At 41.8% G+C, this 27,288-nt stretch overlaps 1 protein-coding gene across 7 annotated transcripts in view; it reads left to right on the top strand.

Moving 5' to 3' along the window:
• The window catches only part of LOC130493041 (membrane-associated guanylate kinase, WW and PDZ domain-containing protein 2-like), a 169,104-nt gene that overhangs the window by 93,532 nt on the left and 48,284 nt on the right, over window positions 1-27,288 (top strand). For 6 of the 7 annotated variants that reach the window (XM_056866815.1, XM_056866816.1, XM_056866814.1 and 3 more), the window contains 4 exons: window positions 1,154-1,402; window positions 14,872-15,057; window positions 19,060-19,234; window positions 26,709-26,949. In XM_056866815.1, the coding sequence (XP_056722793.1) occupies window positions 1,154-1,402; window positions 14,872-15,057; window positions 19,060-19,234; window positions 26,709-26,949 (851 nt within the window). The remainder of the gene's footprint in view (window positions 1-1,153; window positions 1,403-14,871; window positions 15,058-19,059; window positions 19,235-26,708; window positions 26,950-27,288) is intronic. The other variant, XM_056866817.1, reaches the window with a different exon arrangement.

The raw sequence follows: 27,288 nt of genomic DNA, 5'->3' as shown, positions 1-27,288 counted from the left end.
CTAATGTGACAGAGACAATAGACAAGGAAAACATTTGAACTAATTTCTTGAGATATTACTGCCCAAGTAGTAATACTCATATTTATCTACCTTTATTAGCATTTTATTATATTGTTACTGTTATTAGATACCATGTTGTCAGTGCTTACATCATAAGAAAGAAAACATAGGGTAGCGGTTTGGCCTTGCTTCATAACAGGTGTCCAATAACCCACATTTACAGGATTTTCTCTATGTCTCTTTCTTTATCTTAGCAGTCATTTTGCTCCTGTTCCTCTGATTCTTAAGAGGTCTGGCATAAGGAGTAAGATAGTTCAAGATCCATGTAGTGCTGGAGGAAGAACTCATGTTTTATAGAGAGCCAATGTTGTGTAGTGGTTATAGTATCAGACTAGGATCTGGAAGACCCAGGTTCAAATCCCTGCTCTGCCATGAAACCTTATTGGGTGACCAGTCACACCCTCTAATCTACCACATAGAGTTGTTGTGAGGAAAAAATGGAGAAGAAAGCTTTGTAAGCTGCTTTGGGTCCCCATTAGAGAGAAATGTGTGGTATAACTGAAGTAAGTAAAATAAATAATAATAAATATGAATAAATCATTAATAAATAATAAATAATAAATCATTTTTGAGCTGGGCCCAGCAAAAGAAGTTCGTTCTGATTTTCCATAAAGCCAGAGATGGTTTCATTTGACTCTAGGTTCCCCTAGGGTTGGATTGAAAAGAGGGCCAATTTTGAAGGATAAGGGTTTACTTTGGAAGACACGGTCGTAATAAGGAGGATGACATTCTGCTTCATCAGATTACTGTATTTATTTAAAGCATTTTATCCCACTTTTCTCCCTAATGGGGATCCAAAGTGGCTTGCAACATTGTTCTTCCCTCCTCCATTTTATCCACATGAAAACAACCCTGTGAGGATGGTTAGGCTAAGACTGCAATCTTCCATGGCACAGTGGGGATTCAAACCAGGGTTTCCCAGATTCTAATTCAAAACCTTAACTACATCTCACTGCCTGTATTTCCCTTTTAGCTGCAGTTCATGTAGTATCCCCATTAGTCTCTAGAAAGCCTCATGAATTTCTCTATGGTTAGCAACGTCTTTATCAGGCAACAAGTGGGAATTGTAATCTTCATGTGTTTTCGGGTTTAGGGGAATCGTGTCCGGAAAATGGCAGAAGTCCAGGCTCTGTGTCTACGCATCACAGTTCTCCGAGAAGTGACTATGCCACATATGCTAACAGCAATCACGCTGGATCGAGTAGCAATGCTACACCCCCAGAGGGCTTTGCTTCACACAGCTTGCAAACAAGTGATGTCATTATCCATCGCAAGGAGAACGAAGGGTTTGGCTTTGTTATCATAAGCTCCTTGAACAGGCCTGAATCAGGATCAACAATAAGTAAGTCAAATCTTATCAATTGTTCCTTTGCTAACATTCTACAAAACTTCCTTTCCTGTCACATATGGTTGTTACGTATCCATAAAGTTCAATACTGATAACAATGCCTCATGTCCCATTTGTTTATTCCATTTGAGTGCCCAATTCAAATGCTCTCTGCTCAACAACCAGGATTTAAAGAGTTCTTCTGTCTGGAGCATTCTACCTTCCCATTCTCTAGTTTTTGATAGCAAAGATAAAGTGATCAGTAAGTACTAAGCATTATATACATTAAACAGCAGGGAAAAACAATAGTGGATTTAATATGCAGGAAACTTTAGATCCAGAAGCATGTAAAATATTGGGGAATTGGTATTTGCTTGTTCTTACATTCCACCTCCTCAATATTTACAGCAAAGAAGTCATTGCTTGAGTATATTATGCATTCTTGCATTACAAATATTGATGCAGAGCTCCTGCATGTAATTACTGACAAAAATCAAAATCTATGAGGGATTTTTAACCATGTCTAGTCCTGAATCAGTCACAAGTCTATATAATTCCCCATTATGATGTTTGCCATGGAAGGATCGTGCAGGATCAGGATCATAAACTGTAACAAGAGTGGTAAGGTAAAGGTAAAGGTCCCCTGTGCAAGCACCGGGTCATTCCTGACCCATGGGGTAACATCACATTCCGACGTTTCCAAGGCAGACTTTGTGTGCAGGGTTGTTTGCCAGTGCCTTCCCCAGTCATCTTTCCTTTACCCTCAGCAAGCTGGGTACTCATTTCACCTACCTCGGAAGGATGGAAGGCTGAGTCAACCTTGAGCCTGCTACCTGAAACCGACTTCCGTAGGGATCGAACTTAGGTCGTGAGCAGAGCTTTTGACTCTGCGCCACGGGGCTCCTAACAGGAGTGGTAGCCTTCAGAAAAGGCTGAAGAAAGATCCCATGAATACAGCAGCCGTGTTGCCATTCAGTATCATTAAAGGGGATTGAACTAAATGAATCCCCCAAGCCTTTCTGGCAATTATTTACATAATGTTACATGATAGCTGTGGTTTCAGGTGTAGAAATTTCATTGTAGAAACTTGCTTTGGGTATTGCTTGTTTCTGCAATTCCCTTGATGGAGACAGGAGGCGTGGGGAAGGGATGCAGTGGAGCTGTGGATGCACCCAGAGCCATTCAGTGCCTCAGAAACTCCTTGGTGCACAAGAGGACCAGGCTGGAGGGTGCTACTGGATGCAGTCAAGAGACAGTTAAATGAGCTTTCGTGACATTGGAATACTTGGGAATTAAGTTCACACAGTTGTGCACACGTCCCTTTGATTTCATGGTTAACTTTCTCTGGGTTGTGCCCATTGTAGTTCCTTCCATCTTTGGGCAGAGTCTCTGTGCAGAAGCTTCTCACACTGTTGTTGTTGTTGTTTTAAATTGAACTCTTCCACTTTCCAGTGGAGCCCTGAAGACCAGATCATGACTTTTTGGGGGGTTAACTGGGCACAAGCTGCAAAAATGCAGCATCCAGTTTTCCACTCACTGGAACGTTTGAATATTCGGCTTGACTCCTGGAGAACAATCTGAAGGGAGTTACTTATGAAAATATAAAGATGGGGAATCTAAGTGACAATCGTGAAGCTGATTGGGTCTCAGTCAGAGACTCCAAATGGCTAATATGGGTAGCTAGTTAGATATACAGATTTTCAGCGTTTCAGTTAATTTTTGATGTGAGAGGGAAAAGGTAATTCAGTCATAAGAGGTATATAATTAATATTCTTTTATTTATATTTTTGTGTTTTAAAAATGCTTTAGTTTTTGAGGAAAGTGGAATAAAATTAATCTGTATGCCATTTAGATATCTATTAATCATTTTCTTTGTAAGGAGTTTTTACATTTATATCTGACAGTGTGTGTGTATAATTAAGGAAACAGAGTATGTGTGTTTAAATGCACTGGTGATTCCTTCCCTTTCTTGTATAAATTAAACCTTTCTAGGTTTGTGTTGTGAAACAAAATGATTAATGGTTGCAAAAAATTGGTTCATGCTGAAAATTCCTTTAAAGTCAACTCTGCTTGTTTAAGATAAGATTGTGCTGTGAGAATATTTATTAATTTTAATGTATTAAGATGTATGAATTATTTTCACAGTGAACTGATTTAGAAGAATGCTGTTTCTATGGAAAGGAATGGTAGATTGATTAACGTATTCTTTTATGCTGAAGGAGTACCAATTTATACATCAAAAATCCACACGTGAAGAAACATTCTTGCCTCCATATTAACACATGGAAAATTTTTGCATCCTAGGGGATAGACTGCAATAGGGTTAGAATTCTAGTGCCTCAAATCCTTATAATAAGCATGGGCATAATGCATTATTTAATTTATCCGTGATGAAAACTCTCCAAGTGAGATGTGATGGCTTATTAGCTAAGGGTTGCTAAAATAATATTATCGTATCTTTTTAATAGTTGTGAGAGCCCAGTCCCTAAACCACTGATTGGTCCTTAGAGAGATACACACCATTGCTTGCCCTGTCCCTTCTGTACCTCTGATTTGTAGCCATTAGAGCAGCTTGCACAAAGCAATATTTCCATGCTCATGGCTGCCACATTAGAGCTGGAGTAAATGCCACATAGGAGATCTTTCTGTGTGAATTGCACCTTAGTCTGTGATAAAGACAGGTTCTTGTCCTTATAAGGCCTTTAATACAATATTCAGTACCCTTCTCAAGGAGCTACCAGATTCTGTAGATGTATCAAGCTTCCATATACTGTTAACCAAACTGGACCTAGAGAGGGGAGAATTAGCTGTTAAAGGGATCCAGAAGGGTAAACAAGGGATATTTTGTATGTGGAGGTTTTATTCCAGAATAATATTCCCAAAGGAAAAGGGACAGAGACCAACCAATTCAATGAACAATGTATTTACTAACAATCGAACACACACCACTTGAAGCAAACCTAAACAACAAAACCATGAAAATAAACCACCCTCTCCCTCCCAATGCACATTCACCCACACACTACTGGAATAAGGTAAGGATGAGAGAAGAGACAAGGAGAGGGAAGGGAGGATGTTCAATACAACCTGACCCCAGGTGAGTGAGAAGTGGAGGGCCATGGGGAGTCTGTGCAGCAGACATCCAAGGCAGCAGAGTATTGAGGAGAGAAGAGGAGCCCACAAAGCAGTTGCAGGGGTATCCAGGAAGTGGGAGGACCTGACACACTTTCCCCTGACTTGAGACGGTCTTTTTATGGGGAAGGGTCCCATAGCTAGACATGAGACCCCACTTTCCCAGGGTCGGGATTGGACCAAAATACAAAGTTTGAATTTGACTGGACAGTGTGAAGGTAACTGCTGTCAAAATCTGTCGGGAAGACATTCCAAGGTGGGGCGATTGCTGGACCGTTTTAGCATATTGATAAAAGGCCAGACATGAATAATGGGTTTGATGGCTCATCCTGGGTAGATCGGATATTAGGCTGTGTTTATCAATGGCTGGATTGGCTTAGTGACACTTAAGGGTTGCCCAACTGTCAATAGCTGGAAATGGTGCATATTGCCTTGATTAAGTATTCCTTTGAGCTGGGGGGAATGTAAATGCTTTATGCATTCCAGTGACACCCTGCCTCCGTGATAGAATTTATCTTGATCATGGCAGACCGGATATGTTATTTAGACTCACTCTCAGGATCCCCACTGTGCTTAGCCTTTCAAGGGGGTGCCCTTCAAAACAACTAAGAGGAGACTAGGGATCAGATTTGAGGGGTCTCAGCCAGGAGGAGGGAATGGGAGCCTTACAATACTGAATTCAAACCATTACTCCATCAAAGTCAGTATGGTCTATTCAGATTGGCAGTGGCTAGGGTCTCAGGCTGAGGTCTCTCTCATCATCTACTGCCTGATCCATAACTGGAGATGCCAAGGATTGAAACTGAGATCTTCTGCATGCCAAACAGATGTTGGACCACTGAGCCATGGCCTTTTTGACTTTACCATTCTACATCGGTTGTGCCTGTCCATTTCTTGGACCAGGTTTCCTTCATCTTCTTCCACCTGTTTAGGTTGCTGCTCCTTGTCCACTTAGAAGTTACACCCAGGGATATTTTCCTCCTGTAGTGTGGAAGAACCATTTTTGTCCACATTGTTAGGAAGCACATCCCTGCTTTGCTGCATTTCTTTTTGTAAAAGCAACTAAACCTCTCCTAGTTTCCCATTTTGTCTGGAGATCCCTGGCTTGAGCTGCTTATAGACTACAGGACGACAAAATGGTAGACATTTTCACGAGCCATTTAGACACTGCTTGCACAGAAGAGTTAAGCCTCTGCTAACTACCTAGTGTGAAATGGCATTAAACAAAGAAAGGGTCAAGTCAATATTTAAATGTGTGCAGTAAAAATGTTAATGTATTCATTGCAATCCAGCCAAGAGAGAATGAAAACTCTACAGAGATACAGGTATAGAAAGAGAATAGTCTTCAATGCCTGGTAGACTTTGTCCTTGTTTTATGCTCTCAGATAGAGTCTTGAAGTTCTATTTACAATCGGTAAGGCCATCATAGAAAAAGTCCAGCTTGTCCCATAGGACATAACCTTTGGGATGCAGGAGTAAGCAAGTATGTTTTTTGCCTTTTAAAAAGGTTTTTCTTGCACTCACTTTATCATTCCTTTTTCCTTATATTAGTAAATTGGTTTGTAAGGCCCTAAGAGCAGGCTGATTAACTAAGCAGGTCTTAAATGAGGATTCTGGCATCAAGATCCAGATTTTCTGGACCCTCATAGCTGCTTGCCAGATGAAGGAACTCTCTGATGAATTTTGGGGCCAACCCTTCAGTCAAAGAATGGAATTACAGTTTATGAGGCTGATGGGTGAGGCAGATTGAGCACGATGCAACTGGAAGCTAAGTGCAGTGGGGCAACATCTCGTTTAGTGGTGGAATCATCACCATGGCCAGCTCCATCTCAGCACACAACCACTGACTGGCACACTAAACAGCAGTCAGGCTTGATAGTAAAAAGCTGCCACCATTTGAATCAGTGCTCAACTTACCTTTAGTGGCTTTGACAGCTAACACTGATTGTTTTTCAAAAAGGTTTAGACAAGATTTTTGGATAGCAGTTAGCTATCATAGCTCAATGGAACCTCTGTGTACAGAGGCAGTATACTTCTGAGTACCATATCCCAGAGATAAAAACAGGGGTCTATCTATCTGTACTTTTTTATAATGCCCTTGCTTAGGGCAGAGCTTAGTGTACTGTACATGATTCTCCCCCCACCCTATTTTGTCATGTGAGTTAGGTTAGACTGAGAGAGAATGATGGGACCAAGGTCACCCAGGTGTAAGAAAGTGGTCACCTTAGCCCCAGGCCCTTGCAGATAAAGAACCAAGTGATAGGGAGTGTGTGTAAATTCTTGCAGGATAAATTGTCTGGGCCGAAAAATGTCCTCACTGAAGTTAATTGGGACGCATGTGCTGACTCAGAAGGGCAATTTGGCCTTGGGATTTGCGTACAGGGCGGCCCATGTTCACCCTAGAGTTTCACAGCTGAAACACTTTAGTTAACAGCTGAACTGGATGGATCATTTGTGTCTCTAAGGTCTGCCCCATGAGGTTAAAAGGGGGTAGGCATTGCTGGGGGGGGGGCTTTTTTGTTTTCCTTGGTCACTCTGCAGGAGAAGAGTGGGAGTCAGCTGTGGGTGTAAGTTGGCCCTTCTTAGCAAATTGGCTGACAGTCTAGTCAGTCGGGATAGTTGTTTAGCATTTAGAAGTTTGTTATTTTGTATAAACCTGTTATTTGATTGAGAGTCCATCCTTTGCTCTCTCCAATTAATAAACTTATTTGTTTTATTAAACAGCAGTGCGGAACTCGAGTTTGTACGTGGTCTTACCAGATAAACGAACCCCAAGGTTTGGGTAGTGTGGCCTGTTAGTCAGGGAGCCTTTAAACTACACCTTAAACTGTGCTTTAGCACTGAGGGGTTCCTAGCTTCTCTGAAGCATGGCCCTTTTAAATCCTCATGGCAAAAAATCTTAGATGAGAAACTGGTGTTGTTGGGCTTCTCGCAGGATATGTTATCAGATCTTGGGAAAACTGAAGCTTTTGCCAAAATTAAAAAGTGCATTAAAGAGCTCGATTATAACAGCACTACTTTTCGTGCTCGTCGTGTCTGTTCATCCCAGTTCTTCGGAATACCCCCTCCACGTGGTCTGCCTGCCTATACATATTATCTGACAACTCCTCGTCTCTGTAGAGCTTTTTGTTTGGCTAGATTGAATGCTAACCCTTCTATGGTAATGCAGGGCAGAATTCTGAATATACCATACTCAGACAGGATCTTGCTCTTCTGGCTCTATTGACTCATTAGCCCATGCCCTTTTGGAATGCCGCTTTTACGAGGAACTTCGCTCACATTATATCTCGCACTATATTTCCCCCCTTTTAATATACAAATCCAATGCCTCTGTGACTGACATAATGCCTTTTTTACTAAGTGATAGGGACTCCAAGGCTACATTGTCAGTGGCAAGATTTGTTTCAGTCCTTATATCCCTCCAACACTAGATATATGCTGCTCAAGATCAATTGATCAAGGAGCTTCTAAGGGATAAAAGGTTAGTCAGGGAAGCTACCGGCCTTAAACAAATAAACCAACGCCTCTCTGGCTTGCCTGTTTCTGCGGCGGCTGTGATCAGCACTCAGAACGGAGGCTTGAACCATACAGCAGGGAGTTGATTCAGTTCCCCCAAGTCTTGGTCTGACCACTGCACCGCATTGGCTCCGTTTTGCTGTGCTTCGGAAATTTAGAGAGGCATCAGCCTGGCCACTCTTAAAAATGACAGGCTAAGTTAGTTGGACTGATTCAGCAACACAATCCTTATGGACATGGGACAGGTCTGGCGTTCCATGAAAGTGTATTTAAGGAAGGGAGACACCAATAGCCCCAGCAAACATAAAATCGCCCTTGCAGATGGGGAAAAAACCTTGATACAAATAATTGTTTAAGTTACAACTTCCTTTTTCATTTCCAGCCTTGCACATCTCACATGGCTTTGACTAAGAAGTTTGCATGAAACTGTGCTATGAAACTTTTATTACAAGGAATATGCTACACAGGAAGGAGACTTAAGGCAGTATTTCCTTCCATCTTGTACAGAAGGTAGTATACGGCTTTTTTTACTGCCTCCATATTCAGAGAATTTTCCTAGCATGTGGATGTAGGGAAAAGACTACAGGTGAAATTGCTTATTGATGTAGGATGGTGAGCAAGCGCTGAAACAGAATGAGCGACCCAACTGGGGTTGTGTATTAGTTCTTCCAATTAAAATCTGGCGTTTTGGGATTTAAAGCTAAATTAAAACCCTTGTACCTATGGAGAATTTAGGTTGCTGTAAATATTAATGTGATTGGTCCATGTAACATATTGAAAAAGACTGCTGGCTCTGGAGGATTCATTTGCTTGGTTTAGTATCCATTTCTGTTTACATTTTTTTCTAAATTGCAAGAAGTGTAGTATTTGCCAGAGGGTATTGTCAATGCAAGAGAGGTTTGGCATTCCCACCACCACCCTTTCACCTAATCACTTCTGACATTTACCCACTATATGAGAAGAAATGTGAGAAAACAGGCGAGTGACTTTTTACAAAATACAATCTCAGCTGTTAAGGGAAATGCATACTGAACACATGAAAAAGACATGCTGTACTCGTAAAACTGAGAAGCCTTGTTTGGCAGTGACACCAGCTTGTAGCGATCAGCTCTTTCTAGGGGGCATGCTGTGATATTAGCTGGAGCTCGGAAGGGGCCCAGTGATTTTCCGTCAAGAGAAGTGTTTTTGTTTGTTTGTTTGTTTGCTTATGTAAGAGCAAGAAACAGAGAAAGGTGCTGTGTTAGACTCAGCACCCACTGTTTTGTCTGGCTTTGTATGTGTAAATGTTGAAGGAAACAAGAATGTCATCTTAATAATCAAGCAATTTTAAAAATTTCACTGCAGTTGTATTCAGTTAAAACTTGTAGGCATGAGTGGAGGGAAAGGTTAAGAATGGCATCTGAAAAAGCCTGGGATATTTTCATCAGGCTCATATTGTGCTGTGATACATGCTTGGAGCTCCATACCTCAAGGTATTCCTTTATGCACGTGGAGCTCCTTGTGGTGAATGGGGGATGCCCTCACAGAGGTTGATTGATGCATGGAGAGGTTCCTTCACCCTCACAACAGATCATGGGACAGATGTTTGGCATTGAACACATACCTTGGTTATAGAATTGCAGTCTTTGTAGCCATTTAGCTTTTTCAACCATTGAAAATTAATGAATATCCTTTTGCCTGATTTTCCACTTTTGAAAGCAGCTCGCAAAATACTTGAGACCTTTTGGAATGCAGAAGGCCATAGCTATGCCTTGCCGAGGGGACTTTTTCCTAGTAATGTCCTCTAGACACATCACCAGCTGTTTTCGAAGTTGCTCTAGACTTAAGAAGCAGCAGTGGAGCGGTAGAAAGGAATAGATGCTGCCAGAAAGTAAAAGGATGAGGGTCCACAGGGCTTGCAGAATTAACTGCACACTTTTTGGGGATTGCAGTGCACACAGGCTATTCTTTACCTGTAAAATTGCCTAGATGGATCCAATCATGCATCTGAAAGCCTCAAATTCATTTTGTTTTGTAGAGTTTATTTGCATGACCTATTGAGCTGCTTTTTTGGTAAGCCCAGGCTGATGTGAAAATCTCTGATAAAACTCAGCTGGTCCTGCTGGCCTGAGTCATGCTTGTGCTTAATCAAAACTGCATCTTCTAGGAGAGTTTATTCTCAAACACACATAACTGGTCTAGGCTGTACATGTGGGAGAGGTCAGGTCTTTCTCAGGGCCAATTCTTCAGCCAATGCACTGAAGCATTGCTTCAGCTCATTCCTGCCTATGTCCAGCACAGGAAGTGACTGGCATCCTCCTCCATGCCAACACCAACCAGGTCCAAGATGATGCTCCATGGCATTGCCACAGGGACTTGGCTTAGAGCTGAACAGCAACAGTACAGGTCCAGGAGAGGGTGGGTGTGTGGTGATAGCACATTTCACCCCAGGTTTACCACTCTGTGAGATGTGTAGGGAAATTGCACTCTGTGAATACTCAGAGGCTGTCCAGTCAGAAGGCTGCATAACATTTTTTTCATTTACCCTTTTGAGTTTGTCCACCAAAACAACAGGATATCTAGTATGATGTTTGTGGATGCAGCCAGAAGGACAAAAGACAGGCAATGTATACCAGAGGCTGCAAATAAGAAATGAAGCTAACAGACCTTCTAGTTTCTACTTTGTAATTTTCCACTAAGAACAGGTTAGTGGCCTGAGTTTTACAGAGACACAGCCTTGATAGGCCTACTGATAGCCCATTGACAGGGTTGCCATCATCAAGGCAGGGCCTGGAGTTCTCCCACAATTACAAATGATTTCTAGACTACAAAGATCAGTTCCCCTAGAGAAAATGGCAGCTTTGGAGGCCAAATTCTATTATACACTCTGTGGTATACCATAGGGTATACCATAAATGGAGGTCCTAGAGGGGCTACAGAGGGTAGATGCTCTAGGGCTTCTACTTCTCCTGTGGTATACCATCGAGACGCTGAAGTATTCCATATAAACTAGGAGAAACTTGTTGTTTCTTGTAAAGACCTTAAAGGCCAGAGGCCAGTTGGAGATGGCAGAGCATTGTGGGGAACCCTAAGTTACAAAGGATGAGATCAGAACACATGGTCTAAAAGGAGAAACCATCAAAATGTCAGAAAAAGGTAAAAATATATGAACTGGGCCTGAGCCAAGGAATTTGGAAACATTAAGGCAATTTTGTCTACCCCCTTTATTTACCATCTTAACTGAGGTAAGTTTAGGTCCAGGAAGAGAGGATGGCATTAAATTCTTTTTTCTTTTCCTTTGCTCAGGTGTTGTTAGTTTGTTGTTTCTCAAGTATATGCTTGTGCTTTTTGTCAACAATAGCTGTTTATACAACTAAAGATTTTATTTTTATTTTTCTGGAATTGGTGTTCTGTGGTTGGTATCTGTACCCCCATAAAGTCTACACTTGGTCTGTACTTGCCAAGGTCCAGGGGAAGGCAGCGAGTTGCCTGCTTAGGTCTGATTTCCTCTCAGCCGTGAAATTTCATAGAGCTTCCTATTTCCAAGTTGTATATGAAGTGGCAGAAATGATTTTTGTTTGGAAAGAAGTCTCTTAAGAGACTGGAAGAGAGGGTCTAGTTGCAGGTCACCAGACAGACACTCCTCTAACATTTGGGCTGCTGGCAGCAGCAAAGAGTAATCTCAGGTGTATTGGAATAAAACTGAAGAGGTGAACTCCTCCTTGTGGTCTAGCAGTTTCAAACCTGGGCCCAAGGGTGGGCTGGCCATTGAACGTACAGGGGAATTTCCTGGTGAGCCACTGCCCTAGAGGGCCTCTGGTGGTCAGGACAAACCAGAGCCAAGCCCCAGCAGTTCTGCCCAAGCCTCGGGGGTGCTTGGCCCAGATCCCTCATCAACCGTGGCAGTTCGTGTCTTGTCCTGCACTGCTTCCAGTTTGGGGGACGATGCTGTTTTCGCCTGAGAGGTAAAACAGCCACTCAGCTGTTTCCCACCTGAGCCTATGGGAGAGCTGCTTCAGCATCCAGTCAGTTTTCAGAGGCAGGGTGGAATGATGGCGGGAAACACAGTAGGGATCCGTTTTTGGGTCTGCCTCAGCAAGACAGCAAACAGTTTGAAGGGTAGCTCTGCCTGGTAGCATTTTAGAGTGGTTTAACTCTGCCTCCGGGAGAGGACAGAGTTCCTGGCTGTGAGGTCTGTCTCTGGTGATGAGCAGACTTTGTCCCATTTAGTCTGACTCTTGGGAGAGGGCAGCTGGGTGTGGGTGGAATCCTGTGCTTGTGTCTCTAAGGAGTGAAAGGATCCAACCTGGTGGCTAGTCAGTGAAAGCCTGTTTGTAACCATAAGCATGAAAGAGAATTCACCACATAACCTGTACATAAATAAATCTTCTTTTGTTGTTTTGTTGAACCTCTTGTGTCAGTGATCTCTACACTCTTCACGCTCAATACAAAACTTACCTCGTAGCAGTGACCCAAAGCCTTCATACTTACAACCATAAGAACATCTTGTAACTGAAGGGAAAGTTCATATCTCCAAACCAACCTGGTTCTTTCTTTCTTTCTTTCTTTCTTTCTTTCTTTCTTTCTTTCTTTCTTTCTTTCTTTCTTTCTTTCTTTCTCTCTCTCTCTCTCTCTCTCTCTCTCTCTCTTTCTCTTTCTCTTTCTTTCTTTCTCTCTCTCTCTCTCTCTCTCTCTCTTTCTTTCTTTCTCTTTCTTTCTTTCTTTCTTTCTTTCTTTCTTTCTCCCTTCCTCCCTCCCTGATATTTTGCAAATAGCCAGACTCTGCCGCTTCCTTATATGTATTTTGTGGTTGTAACTGCACAATAAAGTGGCTTATAGGAAACCAGAACATTAAATTAAATTACAATTAGGTTAATTAAAAGTGCTTGTAATACTAAAGCATTAAAATTAATGAGAAGTTAATTCTGTGCTAAAAGCCGTGCATGCATCCTTATCTTGTTTCCTGAAGAAAATCCTGTGAAAGCACTTTTTGTTTCAAAAAATAAAGTTCGTAAGCAAGTTCAAGAAGATTGCATTTGATATTGTTTCAGGAACCTTTTTGGGAAGGGGGGGTTACACTGAAAAGCCAGAGATGGTTTCAACTTTAGCACTTTCATTTTTAAGTTTACATTTTGTATCAACAGTTACCACACTCTGTAGATTAAAAAAAAATCTGGATAACCATAATTCTGAAGTGCAAACTTATTTTTACTAGCTTCTAGTGAAAGAGTTGTTGAAATACTCTTTGACCATTGTGTGAAGCTGCTTTGTAAGGAACAGGATCATAGTCTGTGGCAGTGTCTAGCGTAAGTGTCAGCTTCCCCTTTACTCCTTTGTTCTACTTCTTTTGTAACCTGCTTTCTGCAGTATGGCATATCATTCCAAGGCAGCTCCCCCCACCCATTGTTCTTGTTTCTGTTTGTACTGCTTCCCAATTTTATAATTCTAATCCCACTGCATTGTTCATTGGAGGTCCTTGCTGTCTGATCGAACTGTTTTTAAAATATTGCAATCCATCTGGAGTCTCAGTGAGAAATTAAGATGGTCTTACTTGCCCTGGTCATGGAAGCCAGTGTGCCTTCTCTTCCTTGCTAGACTGCCCAGGCCTGCTGCACCTTGGCGGGTGCACAGCATTACATCCTTCCCTGGAAACCACCAGCAGCTCATTCCACCCAGGGCCCCCGACATAGAGACCTCCCCTGATCTGTCATTTGGGCTAAGGCTGAATTTGAATGTATTGCAGGCAGGCAAAGAAGGATTAGTACACGTGTGCTCTTGGAAAAGGCCCAATGTCTCATAAAAACTAAGCTACTTGTGCCATGCCAGTACTTCAGTGAAGCTCCTGTCCAGGCTTCTTGGCATGCTAATGCTTCCTGGACAGGTGAGGTGACCTGGTTTCCATGAGACCCTGGCCTTGTGCAATTCCAGACAGGATATAGTGTCACATTTAAATCAAGCCTGAGTCCACTGTTTCTATGCACTCTGCCAAACTTTCTTCATATGTTTTTTTCTATCAACACAGGTTTTAAGACCCAAAGCATGGGATATAACTGCAGTGTTTAGTCACAGTGTCCTCTGCTTGCTTTTTCTTTCAAATTGATTCATTAGTGGGACATGGCATAGTGTGGTATAGCCCAGTCTCATCAGATCTTGGAAGCTAAGCAGGGTCAGTTCTTGTCTGGGAGACCACTGAGGAAGACTCTGCAGAAGCAGGCAATGGCAAACCACCTCTGCTTCTCACTTGCCTTGAAAGCCCCTTGCTGGGGTCACCATAAGTCAGTTGTAACTTAATGGCACATACAGACCTAATTCATTAGCGCCATCATGGAAGGGGCAATTTTTCACTACATATTAAAAGTTTGGTCTATCCTGTTTCCTGCTTTGCGTCACCTGCATGTATCATGAAGAAACCAGCAGAGGGGATTTACTGGGTTTTTTTTCCTGTGGCCAACTTTGTATTATAGTCAGGACCTTCAATCAGCTAAATTAACAACATAGATATAAATGTAGGAGAAAGAAGGATACGTTTTCCAGGTTCATCTTAAATAGGACAGATAATTAATAATGAATTTCATGGCCTCCAAAGTGGTGCTTCACTTTGTTATCAGCCTTAGCTCCAAAAACACTGATTTACCAAGCTAGATTTTGGACAGAAACACAAGTATGGTGAAGATGGACAGTATGTTTGTGTGAAGTTGAATGGAGGAACTGCTTACTGAACAAACCGGGAAGGTCAAGACACATTCCTAGTGGCAGCCATTGTTGGGTATATACAAATTTTTGATTGCTTCCTGGTACTTGCCCGATCACATTGACTGCAGCGTTGTATTGATTATCTTTCCCCCCTCCTTTTCCAGCTGTACCCCATAAAATAGGCCGTATAATTGATGGAAGTCCTGCTGATCGCTGTGCGAAACTTAAAGTCGGAGACCGGATCTTAGCTGTGAATGGCCAGTCTATAATTAACATGCCTCATGCAGATATTGTGAAGCTAATTAAAGATGCTGGTCTTAGTGTAACTCTTCGCATCATTCCTCAGGAGGGTAAGTAATTGACTCTTAAAGCCCAGGAGGAAAATAGAAGTAGCAACCAATTAATCTGAACTGCACCACTGGGGAGGTTGGGAGGTTTTTGTATGTGACGCCTGTGTGTGGTATTATATAAATGTTACCACTGGATCCTTGCTGAACATGCTTGAACAAGAATCTGAACCCTTCAAAAACACTTCAGATGGCAAAAGCCTATCTGAACGACAATAAGAGGCCTTGATGAAGCACTGCAGGGCCTGTTCCCTTGCCTTGCGGGAGAACAAACATTACACATCAGTTGGAAATAATCATTCATTGCCCTTCTTCCATCCTCACCGCCTATTTTTAAAAATTGCAAATATATTGATGTCAGCTAATTTGATTGCTTCCCCCCCTCCCCAATTACACAGTTGACATCCGACTGAGAACTACAGGACTTCTCACAGAATGACTCACGAACATTGGAAACTTGTTTCTCCACTGGCTTTGTATTTTGTGTACTCGTTTGTAGTTCTATACCAAATGGTGGTGAAATTCTGCCCACAGTGTTTGGAGGGAATCCTGAGTGGGGCTTTGATGGTGGGGAGTCATGAAAGGGAATAATTTTTTCCTCCCTCTGTACTAAAAGCAAGAAAAACTGTAGATTTTCCCAATAGTTGTTTTTTAATGAGTAGAAGTTTTGAAATGTATTGTCATTCCATCTTCTGATTAGTTAAATATTAAGAATAATCAACAAGACTAGCACTACTCAGGTCGAATGAAAGATTTTGATGTGCCATTTATTTATTTTTTACCATTGTGAGGATTATATCTTCTTCCTTAGACAAAAAATGGTTTTGGGCCACCTCTGCTGATAAATCACAACCATCTCTCTATTTTTAATGTGAGAAAAATAATTTATAAAAAAAAATCTCCCATTTTAAATGAAGTCACTTTACTTAGCAACAAAATTTGTATCTAATATCACCTTAAAGGCAACAAGTTATCCAGGGTATAAGCTTTCATGAGTCAAAGCTCACTTCATCAAACACAAATAAGAATGAAGATCCATCAGCCCTTATGTAACAGTGATATAATGGCTGGTGGATCTTCATTCTCATTTGTATCTGATGGAGTGAGTTTTGACTCCCAAAAGCTTATAAATATGTCATCTTTAAGGTGCCATTGGACACAAATTTTGTTTTACTGCTGTAGACCAACATGTCTAGCCACCTGATACTTAATAACACTACATGCCAAATTCTTCTTTCTAGTGATCCAAAGGTGGTGCCCATGGGTACCCTTGATGCCGACCAGTGTGTGTCTTGGTGCCTACTTGTAATTCCCCAAAGCATCTATTCCCATGAGCAAAGAGCCAATCCTGGCTTTCCTCCACTTCATAGGAGTATGAGATGAGGAAGTGAGCCCCCATTTGGAAAACATCTGCTCCATTGTAGGAAGAATGCTTGGCTTGGAACTACCCAACATTTTTCATGGGATCCAGCCCCAGTGGCAGCCATGTTGTGATGGGTTCCATCTCCCCATGGCAGCCATTTGTTATGGCACCCACTGCCTGTTCCCAAAATTTCAAAAGTTCTCACCATTTTGAAAACAGTGGAACCCTTGTCCTATACCAGTCCATCATCGATGGTGGATTCTTGGATGTTGCTGCAATACATATTCTCACTACCACCACTAAATCCTTAACAAATTCTGTATCATCAATGCCAAACTATGTGTAACATAATGAAGAGAAACTGACTCCTCTTTGACCATCTACCCTCAAAGCCATCAGTCGGTTGCATCCTGTGGATATATTTCATTTGCAGAACTGCTTTCCTCTGGCAGAGGGAGCTCTCCTCTGGAGAATCTAGGAGCATCTTGCATCAGGAAAAGGCTCTTCCAGCAGATGGAGTAGAATGGATCTGCAGGATCCAGCCCAACATGTGTTGTGAACTATCAGGTCTTAGAACTACAGGATTAGTATATTAAATCTGCTGCATTAGTAGTTAAGTCCCAGTGGGACAAGGTTAACAGACTAGAGATGTTGAACACAAAAATAATGCACGTTTTTACCAAGCAGTATTGCTAGGCAGATAATTCTCTTTTTCCAGCCAAAAATTCTTCACCGTTTTTTAAAATTGAGTTGGTATCATATGCCTGCTTACAGATACTTTATAAAGAGAGAGTAGGTGGTTTCCTGTGGTCCTCCTGCATGGGACTCACCTTTAAAAATCTGCTGTAATTTGGCAATGTCAATAAACACGACTGTAAGGACAATGGTAATCTAAGTCTCTATACTATCTCTCTGTTAGGGCTGTTGGGAAAAAAAATTCGGTATAGTTCGGCTTCGGCAAAATTCGGCTCGTTTTTATTCGGGCCGTGCCGAAGTCCGAACTCCCCCGCTTCGGCTCCCCAGAAATTCGGGGGGATCCAGAGTTTGGGGGAAAATTCAGCCCCCGCGCGCCTTCAGGGGGATTCCATGAAGGTGTGCGGGGGGCCCTTTAAACAGATCTGCGCCTCCCAGCTGGGAGGCGCAGATCTGTTTGAAGGCGCAGATCTATTTAAAGGGCCCGCCGCGCGCCTCCCGGGAAGCTCCCTGGAGGCGCGTGGGGGGGGGGAACAGATCTGCGCCTTCCAGCTGGAAGGCGCAGATCTGTTTAAAGGGGCCAAATTTGCTGAATTTATTCGGGAACACCCCGAACTCGGCGAATTCGGCTCCCCGGTTTCCCCCCCCTTTTTGAGTTCAGTTCGTCCAAACCGAAAAACCGCCGAATTGCGGGAAATTCGGCTGTTTTTCAGTTCTGACCGAACCGAATCAACAGCCCTACTCTCTGTATCTGTCTAGGTACACAACAGATTCAGAGTGAGTTAACAGCAGTTGAGCATCAGTAGCTATGTAGACCTTTGTCCCAAAGTGGCTCACAATCTAAATTAGCTAGACAGGGAAATTGAAGAAGGAAGGCATAGGAAAGGGTCATCAAATGAGACACAACAGTGATCATGGACCTCCATGGGATTTTTTTAGCTAAATGATAGCTGGGAGGTGGGTCAGAACTGTAAAGGGATGGGGGGGATTAACCTCCTATGGTTTCTCAAACTGAAACCAGTTCCCTTCCACTATGCTGTAATTAGCTGTTTAAGGGTAGACAAAACAAAATGCGTATTTTCCTGTCTTTTCTTTAAAGAGCTATAACAATATGGAAGAGGCTGGTTTTGGTTTGCAAAACCATGAGGTTAAAAGAGTTTAAACCACTCTTTCCCCTCTCTACACCATCCCCATAAAAACCAGTCCCAAACAGCTGTTATTTGGCTTAGAAAGATGCTGAGAAGATCCAATCAGGTATTTCTCAGTACTTTATCTGTTTCATTCATTCAGATCAGAGTGGCTTACAACAGTTTTTCAAAATGCAGTTCTGTGCCCAAGGGGCTCACAAGCTGAATAATTTATAATGATTTAATATCACATAAATCTGGGAACCAGAGATCAATCCTCATCATGGTAGGAATAATGTCTTTGGAGCTCTGTTCAGGGGAGATGGGTCTTCAAGAGCCTGGAAATAGGCCTTTAGAATATATTTCTATGAAGGAGAGCAGCCTGCTCATTCGTGTTCTCTTATAGCACACTCATTCTTTTCTGCTCAGCGAGAGAGGTTGCAATGTTATGCATACTTAGATGTAAGTATTGTTGAAGCCAGTAGGATGTCTGATTAGCATGCCCAGGATCAATCTGTTTGCCCATTTAGACCAGCTTTTCAACATCCACTTCTGCTTTTAAAAGCAACCGAGAAAGGTGGAAGTTTTCAACTGGATTTTTAAGAATGCACATATCCGCCAGAATTGTAGGTGACTTCAAAGCACAGCCAGTGAAGCCTACTAAGTCCGGGTGCCTTGAAATCTAACTATAAGCCTGGATAAGCAACTCAGCACAAACATTCTTGGGCAGAGCGACACATCTGCGACTGGCTTGCTTTGCCCTTTGCTAAATGCCACATGGTGACAGCTCCCTCTTGTGTCTCTGGTGTTCCCATCATGCAGAGCTGAACAGCCCAGCTTCCGCACCCAGCTCAGAGAAGCAGAGCCCCATGGCCCAACAGCACAGCCCCATGGCTCAGCAAAGTCCTCTCTCGCAACAGAGCCCAGTAGCACAGCAGAGCCCCGTAGCACAGCCAGCACCTCCGCAGCCGCTCCAGTCTCAAGGGCACGAAAACAGGTAAGGAGAACGGTGGCTCCAGTTCTTGGGGACCATATACCGTACAAGACCTCGAGTTCTTAATGAAGCGGTGGGGCACCATGTCAGAAGTAGGGAGGGCATTTGGCATTTTCTTCTGTTATTTAACAGTATATGATTTGACATTTCCGTATCCGTCTTGGTGATGTGGTTAAAAGAGCAGAGGGGGAGCATTTCTGTGTCCTTATAATAGTGCCAATGTTGGGGTGTCGAGAACATATCAAAATGAATGGGCCAGGCTCAACAATACCCGCATCCTACAAAAATTTCCTTAATGAGGCAAGCAGAAAACATTTGAACAGAGAGCTAGCATGCTGCGCAGATTACAGAAAGGTGGCTATGTTAGTCTGTTGCTGCAAAAAGAGGGTTTTGCAACACCTTGAAGAGTAATTAGGCTTAAGCTTCTGTGGGCTTGGGTTCACTTTGTCAGCTGGGATGAAGAAAGCTCATATGTCACAATAAATCCATTAGTCTTTATTTCTGTTGTGGTGTTGTGGATACAGTGATGTCATTGAACCAGGAAGACCTACTTTCAAATCCTACTCAGACCTGAAGCACGATGGGTGAGACAGTCTTGTCTCAGCCTAACCTGCTTTATAGGGTTTGTTGTGAGGATAAAATGGTATCTTCAGATAACATCCATGTGTTGTGCTGAGGAGAAGGTGGAGTGAGTCAGTCTCTCTCCTCCTTCTCCTCCTCAACATCATCATCTAAAGAGGGGTCAGTAGGCTGGCCCACGACACCATGTGTGCAATAGGAAATATCACACATACAATATTATTATTTGTATTAATGAGTATACAGTTATTGCCATTTCTGTTATTCTAGTTGCAGCAGCAGCAGTTGTTGTAATAGTGGTGGTGGTGCTCGTGAAACAATGGAGAGACTATTTTTAAAAAAATATGTTATTTTATTTTTCAATTTATAGCCTGCCCTCAATCCCCGACCTATTCAATCTGTTTCCTTAAGTAGCACCTTACGGACCTTTCTAGTGTGTGAAGTTTCGAGTTTTGTTTTGTTTTGGTTCTTATAATGGATACTAAAATAGGAAAAAGAAATCAGGAGAGAAATAATTGGACTAGTAACAATTTGGAAAATAGACTAGCCATCGGACTTCATCGCCCTTGATCGCTGATTGCTTTTTTCAGACCTTCTCAAGTTTGTAAGCAGTTGCATATCCTGCTAACCCACTGACCAAACTAGCATTGGAGCAAGGCAAGACTAGCCACACCGTTCTTTGCTGCTACAGTCATTTCCAGGCTGCTAGGAATGTGCCCCTCAAAAAAATAAGCATTTTAAAGATCCAGGAGCTGGAAAATATAGGCATTCCCATTTATACGAGTTCCAGTTGGTATTCAGATATGTTTTTGTTTTTTCTTATCATTTTTTCAGGATTACGATATATTTTGGCTCCATTATTCCCTATGGCGAATCTTTTCAGAGGGCTGAAGCGGCTTGGTTTTTGTTGTTGTTTGTTTTTGTTTTTTGAGAAAATGGCATCAAAATGGCAGCATAGCTGCTGGTGCCTCTCTATTAAATCGTAGCCAAATTTCAAGTAAATTGGGCCAAGAGATCCAATTCTACTAGCCCCTAAACAAGGTGCCTCTAGCCATCCTCCATTGTTTCCTATGGCGGGGGGGAATGCCATGCTTTCTTCCGGGCAAGGAATAGCCAAAGACACAAGAACAAGTGAAGTAACTACTGGTCAAAAGTCTCTCAAAGCAGACAGGACCAACAAGTCCAAAGAACCAATGCAGAACCAGGGAATCCCAACAGAAGCTCAGGTCAATGTGTCAAGCCTAAACCAATGTGTCAAGCGTAAACCAACAAATGTACAACTCAAGAATCCAAGTCAATCTCAAACCAGAGAATCCTCTAAGACAAACCAATAGGAACACCGTTACAAGCCAACAAATATAAAATCTGAATTCAAGGCAATGTCAAAACTATTTCCCATGATCTATGAAAGTAGTAAAAGAATGCTTCCCACACACACACCTTTAACATGCATGATAATGGGACGTTGATCTGTCTTAGTGGAATATGAAACACATGTGGAACAGTGGCTAGACCTCCTCCCCCTTAATTAGATTTAATTACATTTTAAACACTGTTAAGGCAGTGGGTTGTTGTTATAATTATTGTATTGATGGGACATGTAATGTGTGTGTGTGTAAAGTGCCATCAAGTCGCAGCCGACTTATGGCGACCACTTTTGGGGTTTTCATGGCAAGAGACTAACAGAGGTGGTTTGCCAGTGCCTTCCTCTGCACAGCAACCCTTGTATTCCTTGGTGGTCTCCCATCCAAATACTAACCAGGGCTGACCCTGCTTAGCTTCTGAGATCTGACAAGATCAGGCTAGTCTGGGCCATCCAGGTCAGGGCAGGACATGTAATACTCCTTTGTAAATGTTACTTTGCTACTGTAGACATTAAGCTTCATGTTATATGACAAATGACTAATCTTTTTTAGAAAGTAGGTCAGCAAAATCAATCCCAGTGATCTCAGAACTTCTCATCCAGCACTACTACATAATCAATTTGCCCCAGCTTCTGTGCTAAATTAAGGGACAAGGGTAAACTGAAATAGATTTCTTACTAATTTACTTACTAAAGATCTATTGTGACATGACGTTTTTTCTGAAAAAGAGCCCACTTCATCAAATATAAGAAATGTATCCTATATTGGTACACACTTATGTGTATGTATGTAAAGTGCCAACAAGTCACAGCCAACCTTTGGAGACCCCAGCAAGGGACTTTCAAGGCAAGTGATTAAGCAGAAGTGGTTTGCCATTGCCTTCCTCTGCAGCATCTTCCTTGGTGGTCTCCCTTTCAAGTACCAACCCTGTATAGCTTCCAAGATCTAACAAGATCAGGCTAGACCATGCTGCCTTCCCTAGTCGTACGGGGAGCCGGTGGAATCTTTGTCTGGGGGCCAAGGTAGCTCTCGGCTGCCCTGGCTACAACCTGATCTTTACAGAACAGGGAAGCTAAGAACCTCACGGACTTGCATAATATACTGGATTATAAAAGGCATATATCCCCAACCCCACCAACCAGTTCCTCAAATAACTGCCCTTATAAAATCATCAAAGATGGATTGTTATCACAACTCAAATTCTTGGTAATCTCTGAAAGGGATTGTGGCTGTATAGTACATTTGTTCACCTCTAATAAAACAATCAAAGATCCAGTTTTTCAATTACTTGAGCAAATAATATTTGCAAATCACAAATTAATCATTCTAGATAATGAGACTAAAATGACTGTCAGAGAAGTTATAGCTTATGCAGTAAATGCCAACATTTTCTCATGTCTACTTTTGATATATTACCTGCTCTGTTTTCATGATAAGCATTTTTGTAGAACTGCAGTAAATTCACAAGTTAAAATACCTCGAAAATTAACAGTTTGGGGACAATGTAACTGGCATTTTTGCTGAAGTATTCCAAGAACATCTTCCCTCATGGATAATTCTTCAGGGGTATTAGCGGTTACAGCCCTAGTTTCAGGGGAGCTTCCCCCTGGAACTTCACTGGATGAAACTAGCCCATCTCTTTTTGATATCTGCCCCTTGATAATAATGCCATTCTTTATCTCATTTGAAGTAGTATGTGCCTATAGGCTTAGTATGATTATTATGCCTAGTAATATTAAGGCATTTCGTTATAGCAAAAGCCCAGTAATATTGGTTCTTGTAGGTTATCCGGGCTGTGTAACCGTGGTCTTGGAATTTTGAATGCCCAGTAATATCTTGGATTTCCAGAAGGAAGCCTGTGTAGTACACTTCTGAAAATTCTGGTATGACCCCTTCACAGCGCCCCTGTTAACATATTCTGCAACCTACTGTAGCCATGTTTACCTTTGAGTATCAGATCATTATCTTGCTTTGGGGTGTGCATTGTGTATACGAGGAAAGAGAGCACGGATCTGTGTCACCCTTAAGCAAAAACACAGAGACTGTAGAGCCTGCCTGTGGCATCAGCTCTGTTCTGTGTTCTTCTTCCACACTGGACAGTTTCCTGTACCTCACATCACTGGCCATTGTGCTACCATAACTGTGCACCTCCTGGTGTGGTGTTTGTCCTATGTGGACAAAATAATCACGAAATATTCTGAATATAAATTGAATAAAAAGAAGACAAAGATTATGTTATTAACAGCAACCAAAGCAGAGGAAGAGGAGGTAATAACAGATTGTGTTGTTACCAAAAAAACTAATAAAGTATCTCGGTGTAAATGTAACAGGACAAAATGACAACCTATTCAAAGACAACTGTCAAAAAGTTTGGACAAGCATTAATGATATACAAACATGGGAAAAATTAAGAATTCTGTGGTTGGGAAGAATGTCTACAGTCAAAATGAATAGATTATCAAGATTGATTTTTCTATTCCAAATGTTGCCAAATTATATAAAGGGGAAAGCTTTTTAAAAATGGCTAAAAACAATAAATAACTTCATATGCAGTGGAAGAGGCCAAGAGTAAGATTTAAAGTACTATAAGATGAGAAGATGAGAGGAGGGATAGCTGTACCAAATATCAAATTGTATTGTCAACTGTAAGCACTAGTTTGGATAACAGATTGGATTAATGATCCAAAATGGAGGAATGTAAAACTGGAAATCATTGACATTAAAGAAGGAATACATAATTATTTGTGGAGTAAGAAATCATTAAAACAATTCTAACACAAGACGGAAGACATCTCGAGAGACAGGTTGCTTGAAATATGGTTCCAATACTGAAGCAGAATAAGATCCCCAATTTCACCACTGACATATCCAGTCGAAGTATATTGTGATAATAGTACATGGAAGAAAACGGTTTATATAACTTTTGAGAATATGATGGATAACCAAGGGAAAATAAAAATTTGGCAATCAAAGATGAAGGAAGGGATATTCAATGGCTATTATATCATCATATGGCTTCAATAATGAAAAAACAAATAACAAAAGAAGGTATTTATGTAAGAGAGAAGACAACTTATGAATGATTAATCACTAGAGACTTAAGACATTTACTAGGGAACATTCACAATTTGTTATCGCAATATGAAACTAAAACAGAACAAGTAAAAACTGTATGATAAAATGGATTCAAAACTTTTAGTGGAAGTATAAACATGAGACTGTGGGAGAATTTATGGACTAAAGTAGTCAACTTCACTGAATGCCAAATATTGAGAGAGTATTTTCAGATAGTATATTACACCTAAAGATATAGCAAAGGCCAACAAATGGGAAATGGTGGAAATGTCAGAACAAAGATGCAACATTTTATCATATGTGGTGGACTTGTAGGAAGGCAAGAAAATATTGGATAATGATACATGATGAAATGCAAAAAGTGCTGAAACAAGTTTGCGTTGGATCCAAAAAACATGTTATTAAATATCATGCCAAGAAACATGACAAAAATATACAATGAATAATTTAAGTATATGGTGACAGCAGCGAGAATGATATATGCAGCAAAGTGGGAAGCAGAGGAACATCCAGATAAATAAATTAACAGAATATGCAACAATGGCAAAATTAACTTCTTTAAATACCTAATAGATCAACCTCTTGATTTTATGAAAAATGGAATGTATTCTTTAACTATATAGCCAAGAATAGAAATAATATATAAAAATCTAAGTAAAAAATGTTTATGAATAAATGCATTTGTAGATATGAAAATATTATGAGAATATAGAGAAATGTAAGTCAAAGATGTTAATAACCGAAATGCAATTTCAAAGTAAGCTCCAATATAATGTAATAACTCTATTGGATATGTGTTAAGGTTTATATTTTTGTATGTGTTTGTGTTGAAAAATAAAACTTATTAATAAAAAATGCAAAAAAAAGATGAAATGAATAAGATATCACAATAATAATGCAATAAACAAAGATGTGTGAATTCACCCCTTCTTAGCAGAGACAATACCACACCAGGCCATGGGGGTCCAGCAGGGGGCAGTGGTGGGAAGTGCATTCTTATGGGCAGCTGTTGATGACCAGTGGTGGAGGCAGGAGGTGGCTCAGTCAGCACCATGCAAACATGCTACTGCTGCTGCCCAGTTGCTTCTGATGGCAGTGGTGGCCCTGATGGCAGTGGTGGATACTAACCAGTCAGTGGCCATCCAGTTCCATAGCACTGTCCATTCCCTCCCTGGGGTGGCCAGCCCTGACAAGCTTTTCTGTACCCCCTCAATTAGCATCAAACCACAACTTCACTGTCTGCTGCTGATGCAGGGAGGATGATGCAGAACATGGGAAAGAATGGACATTAGAATAACATTGACTTGTTGGACTTGACTTGTGGCAAATGAACACATAAAGCTGCCTTATGCTGAGTCAGAAAATTGGTCTATTAAAGTCAATATTTTTGGCTCTGGCAGTGGCTCTTCAGGGTCTCAGGAAGAGGTCTTTCATATCACCAACTAGTAAATCCTTTTTTAAACTGGAAAGACCTGGGATTGAATTTAGGACCTTCTGCACACCAAACAGATACTCTGCTACTAACAGCCCATTCCTGAGGTGGGGGGCTGAAAGTGGTCTGGAGGTGGCGTGACCCTGCTGCCAGCGTACGTGGCCTCTTATCACGGAATAAGAGGCACTTACACTGGCAGTGAGGGCAGTTCCGTCAGCACCTGGGCGCCATGGAGCTGCACTCCGCTCCTCCAATGCCGCAGTCTCTCCAGGACCTAAATCCTGGAAGAGAAATGTGGCGCTGGTGTGGGGGGGTGTTCCTGGGGAAGAGCTGATGGTAGTCAGCTTTCAAAGCCCCTCCAGTCTGGGAAAAATCCCTTGACCAGCGTGGTGTAGTGGTTAAGAGTGGTGGTTTGGAGCGGTGGAGTATGATCTGGAGAATAGGGTTTGATTCCCCACTCTTCCACATGAGTGGCAAAGGCTAATCTGGTGAAATGGATTTGTTTCCCCACTCCTCCACATGAAGCCAGCTGATGACCTTGAGCAAGTTACAGCTCTGTTAGAGCTCTCTCAGCCCCACCTACCTCAAAGGGTGTCTGTTGTGGGGAGGGGGAGGGAAGGTAAGCTGTTTTGAGTCTCCCTTAACTGGTAGAGAAATTCGGCATATAAAAACCAACTCTTCTTCTTCTTCTTCTTCTTCTTCTCCTCCTCCTCCTCCTCCTTTGGGGGGGGGGAAGCCCCATTTTCTTTTTTAAACTTAAAAAAAACTTTATTAAGCCTTGCAGCAGCCGGGAAATCTCTTTGGAGGCACCACGGCAGCGCCTCAGCTATGCTGTAAGCCATCATCCTAGTCTTGCCAAAAAGGTTGACCACCATAACTTTCAGACCACGTCCCGTGTTTTCACAAATGGCCAAGCTGCATATCAGCTCAGTTTTACAACCCAACGGCATGTTTTTCATTTCATGAAATGTATTTAAGAGTAGTTAACACCTCTGGCCTTAAAATCTAACCGTTTCTTATTACTCAGTTACAGGTCAGAGGTGAAAGCAAGGCAGGATGTGAAACCCGACATCCGGCAACCCCCATTTACAGACTATCGGCAGCCTTCGACGGACTACAGGCAGCCTCCATTAGACTACAGGCACCCTCCAGTATTGGATTACCAGCAACCACCTCCTCTGGACTACAGGCAACCCCCTTTGATGGATTACAGGCAACATTCTCCTGACACCAGGCAATACCCCTTATCAGATTACAGGCAGCCCCAGGTATTTCTTTATTTTCATCTATAATTTTATACCGCTTTTCCATGAAATTGCAGCCAAGCCAGTTCACAATAGATTGTGTGCTATTATTAAGTCAAAAGCACAAGCCTAATGCTATTCAGTGTTTGCAACAGAAGCTAATTTTGAATGTATCAGTGTATTTGCATAAGTATTTGTGCTAATAAAATAATTATCCGACAGCAAATCGATCCAGGCAAGCATGAAGTTTCTCTGTGCAGTGGGGCTTTCTTTTCTAAATGGAAACGACTTGTGTCTGTCTTGTGAAAGGGCTATATAAACCATATTTAGCAGAGAGTGTCAAGGGATGCAAGCTAAGGACCC

The sequence above is a fragment of the Euleptes europaea genome, unplaced genomic scaffold (assembly GCF_029931775.1).
Source record: "Euleptes europaea isolate rEulEur1 unplaced genomic scaffold, rEulEur1.hap1 H_6, whole genome shotgun sequence".
Taxonomy (NCBI): domain Eukaryota; kingdom Metazoa; phylum Chordata; class Lepidosauria; order Squamata; family Sphaerodactylidae; genus Euleptes; species Euleptes europaea.
The sequence above is the reverse complement of the archived record's forward strand: the minus strand, read 5'-3'. Positions and strand labels throughout refer to the sequence as shown.